The 4,634-nt window shown below is 31.4% G+C and overlaps 1 protein-coding gene across 3 annotated transcripts in view; it reads right to left on the bottom strand.

Moving 5' to 3' along the window:
* LOC106474785 (dol-P-Man:Man(5)GlcNAc(2)-PP-Dol alpha-1,3-mannosyltransferase-like) overlaps positions 1-3,685 on the bottom strand; it is an 8,646-nt gene extending 4,961 nt beyond the window's left edge. The window contains exons 1-2 of one of the 3 annotated variants that reach the window (XM_013935475.2): positions 3,459-3,685; positions 1,040-1,139 (exon numbers count right to left, since the gene is read on the bottom strand). In XM_013935475.2, the coding sequence (XP_013790929.2) occupies positions 1,040-1,139; positions 3,459-3,675 (317 nt within the window). In that variant the 5' untranslated portion in view covers positions 3,676-3,685. The remainder of the gene's footprint in view (positions 1-1,039; positions 1,140-3,458) is intronic. The other 2 variants (XM_022403093.1, XM_022403092.1) reach the window with 2 other exon arrangements.
* Positions 3,686-4,634: the final 949 nt, after the last annotated feature.

The raw sequence follows: 4,634 nt of genomic DNA, 5'->3' as shown, positions 1-4,634 counted from the left end.
AAAAGTTTAAGGCTTTTTAAAATTACTATAATTAATAAAATTAATATACCATTTAAATCACAATTATTTATCATTGCAAAAAAAAAAAGATATTTTGTTACAGGTTTTGACCATATTTGTTAGGGTCATTATTACTTCCGAAACCACAATGTCTTGACTACGTTTGTTAGGGTCATCATTAATTCTTCCTAGTACATTTCTTCACAACACTACATTACCCTTCCCAGTACATTTCTTCACAGCACTGCATTACCCTTCCCAGTGCATTACTTCACAACACTACATTATCCTTCCCAGTACATTACTTCACAACACTATGTTACCCTTCCCAGTACATTACTTCACAGCACTATGTTACCCTTCCCAGTACATTACTTCACAACACTATGTTACCCTTCCCAATACATTACTTCACAGCACTACATTACCCTTCCCAGTGCATTACTTCACAGCACTTTCAATTGCAATTGGTTGAGATATCATTAACCTTGAAAAAATGTGTGATACCACAAGATAGTGTCAAAGTTTCCATTTCATACAACTGTAATTATGTGGAAACTTTGACACTATCTTGTGGTATCATTTCATACAACTGTAATTATGTGGAAACTTTGACACTATCTTGTGGTATCATTTCATACAACTGTAATTATGTAGAAACTTTGACACTATCTTGTGGTATCGTTTCATATAACTGTAACGGCATCACCGACCACAAGTGGAACCAAAGGTCACTTAAATTTCTTTAATTTTTCAAACTTATTTACAAAACATAAAGGGATTTCTTAAAATAAATGTTGGCTTTTGGAACATTTGAACGTAATTTTTCCAGTTTGGGTAATAGAGTACAAAGTAGAAACTTTTATACAGAATGAGGTACTAGGTTTTACTTGAACACATAACTGAGAAAAACCTTACTTTCCTTGGATCACATGTAACAACAGTCTCCATCACAATATCAGCTCAGTTCCAGTAACATCTTTACAATCAAGATTAAAAGCAGCTGAACATTTTAGGAATGAAGTTTTCTGTCACTTACACTAAAGGCCCAGTGTCTCCTTCTAGCTTTGTATAGTCCAAAGTCCCATTCACAACCCCTTCAACCTCTTGCATATAGGCCTTCCAGTCTATCTCTGTGTCTGATAAGAAGAAAATGGAGTGAAAACAAACTTATCGAAAAATGATGGTACAATACTTACATTGTTTAATAGAATTAACTGAAGGATCTATACAAATTCTCAAGCACAGCTGACAGTACTTGACTTAAACTAGTTTAACTGCAGGTTAAACTTGAGAGTTTATATAAGAGGAATTGTTGAGTAACTCTAATATTTTCTCTGAAACTAAACTAGCAACATTACATTAAGTCTAATTAATAACATTACATTCAAACATTGAAGTTCTTAAAATATTTATGTTCAGATGTTAAGTTTACATAAACACAATGTTTATACATTTGTATGTTTTATCTTCATTTTTAATAAGTTGGTGAACTGTATGACAGCTTGAAACTGTTCAGAACCACAAGGACTAATGAAAAAAAACTGTAATTGTTCAAAAAGACTTGAATACCGTTAACAATCATATTGAAAATTTTTCACGAAATCATTAATTCCTTTCTTAAACTCGTGTAAAGTACTGGCTTCCACAAGTGAATTATCCTGTTAAAAAAATTGTTTTAACTGTAGCTAAGACTGTCCTTTTCAAATCTTAAACTTATGTTCTCTTATCATTATCTTCAGAATATGGCACTAAGAAATCAGAATAATCCGATTGGTCCCCTGGATAATCTTGTAAATCACTTCTTACACTTCCTTACGAAATCTTAGTCTATCCCTGTAAGATAACCCTCCCCCATCCCTGGAATCATCCTAGTAGCCCACCTCAGAACTCTTTGTGAGGAATTAAGTTACATCATCACTGCATATATTATCATATCATTACACACACACACACACACTTTCTGTTATTTATAATTTACAAGTTTCCTACTAATAGTTTGTGCAATCACATTGTCTAAGTTTAAACTTAACTGTAGTGTATGATGTAATTCATCAGTCACATACTTTGTACAAGGTGGTTGACGTTGAATCGTTTGTGAAATAAAGTTATGTTAATTATGGTAACAGTAAACACCTTGGTGTAACATTTTTACAATAATTAACATAGCAATATGTCACAAATCAATCAATAGTAAACAACTTGGTGTCATGTGTTTACAATAATTAACAGCAATATGTCACAAATCAATCAACAGTAAACACCTTGGTTTAATTCACTTGTGACATATTGCTATGTTAATTACTGTAAACACATGACACCAAGGTGTTTACTGTTGATTGATTTGTGACATATTGCTGTTAATTATTGTAAACACATGACACCAAGGTGTTTACTGTTGATTGTTTTGTGACATAATGTTATGTTAATTATTGTAAACACATGACACCAAGTTGTTTACTGTTGATTAATTTGTGACATATTGCTATGTTAATTATTGTAAACACATGACACTAAGGTGTTTACTATTAATTCACTTGTGACATAATGTTATGTTAATTATTGTAAACGTGACATCGATGTATGCTGAACTACCAAGTTAGAAAACAGACATAAGAAGTTTGATTTGGTAGTTTTTCATTACTATTGATTACCATGTATGTTTTAATCTACCAGTGACTGACACGTAAATTTCACTTGTCCAGTGTTTGTGAACTGATCATCTTTTATGTGTAATAAACAGTTCTCAGGATTATTTGATGTGCTGTTGTGGAGCTAGTCATGGCTATACGTCCATGATCTAGTCATACATCTTATAAAACAAGATCATCACAAAGACGACATCCTTTCAAAATGGTATACAGTATAGAAAACACTCACTTTTTTACTTCATTCAATCCAAACCAATGTATTTAAAACTGAAGTTTATTTCCCTTTCAGGTCTTTTTTAATACCAAAAGTTCCTCTTCCTATTAAAATAGTGTTATAAAAAATACAGTTTTGTTTATATTTTATATGATCAGTACTATGAAAAACTTTTATATGTGCCAAAATTTCCTTTTTGGTCTTTTTTATTTTTCATGAAAGGAAAAAAAGAAGAGAAACACCTTAGGCTTAAAATATATTTCATATTTCCCCTAAGAAGCATACATCTTCCGTTTCGTTGCCACAGTTTTCTTTTTACAGTTTTAGATTTTGATATAAACGCCATTAGCAATAGTAGCCTTATTCCTATTTTAACATTTCACTGTACAATTAATATAAAATTATGTACAACTTAGTAATACTACTAGCAGGCCAACAACTTAGCCGTCAGGCTTCGCACACAATCATGACTTAAAGAGGCAATTGAAGAAAAATGTTCAAGACAACAGATATTGTTTTTACTTATAATTTTATATAATATTAATAATAACTTAAGAAAAGAAGTGGGCTTGATTTTTCTAACCTAGACTTACATGGGATGTATTCGATCACACTGATAATTACCACAATTTCGACAAGAAACACTAATAAGCCAAACAACCAAAACCATTCTGGATCAATAAACATCTTCAGTAAACCTATTGGATTTCTCAAATTATTCCATAACTCTTTAATTATTTTTTTAAACCTTAAAGTTTTATACGCTTCCCTGTAACTTTTACCACGACTAACCACTCTCGGCTGCGCCATTTCTTTTAACACATTGGTGGTGCGAAAAACTATCGACTTTATTGTAATATAGGGCCAAAGAATTTTTAAATGTTATAAATTTTGTTTAATTTTCTGTTTGTTTGTTTTCTATCACCGAAAAAAGAAACATTTTCACTCTCTTTTGTTTTTCTGTTTTGAAGATTAAAAAGTTAGGTTATGATTAAATGAATACATCAAATTACCTCACACTTTAAGAGGCCAAAGAGTTAAAACAGTTAAAAGAAGGTTATAAAAATATATATTATTTTTTTAATTTTTGCCTTTTGTTAAATTTCGACTAAAGTTATAGGAAGAATATCTTCCCTTGCCGTCTATACTTTTCAAAGGATAGAAACTGGAAAGGCGCTGATCAACACCGCTACTGCCAATTCTTGGTCTACTTAGGATTTAACAGTCACTCTTATAACGGCGCTCAAAGCCACAAAATGCAGCGTGATATATATATATACATATTCTAACTAGGCAAACTACCTGGCCGCACTCTGCCCAATATATAAAATATAATATCGTTTTCTACACTAACTTGACGTCATGAGGTTATGAATTTTGGTATTTTACAAAATTATTTTTCATGTTATTTTGCTAGAGAGAGGGAGATGAACCTGATGTAAGCTTTTAAAAAAAACGTTTTCAACGACCAGAACTTAATCCTTGATATTTCTTTGAAACTGTAGATGATTTCGATTTTACTTCTTTTAGATAAAAGTTAAACCATGGCACGGCTTCTAAAAATAAACATTTTCAATCAAAATTTTGCAATCTAGTACTTCATTGCTATGTTGTTGTTGTTGTTTTTACCCCTAAATTTAGTCCACCTTTAATTTTGTTTTCATTCTAGATAAGAGAAAAACCCTGTTTAGGCTTAGCAAAAGATATAATTGGTTTTCATTTTTACATTAAAATATTGTTACGACAGCGGAAGTCACGTGACCCTGGTA

This window comes from Limulus polyphemus, unplaced genomic scaffold, assembly GCF_000517525.1.
Source record: "Limulus polyphemus unplaced genomic scaffold, Limulus_polyphemus-2.1.2 Scaffold7683, whole genome shotgun sequence".
In the NCBI taxonomy this organism is placed as follows: Eukaryota; Metazoa; Arthropoda; class Merostomata; order Xiphosura; family Limulidae; genus Limulus; species Limulus polyphemus.
Note: the sequence above shows the minus strand (reverse complement) of the source record. Positions and strands in the feature narration are given on the sequence as shown.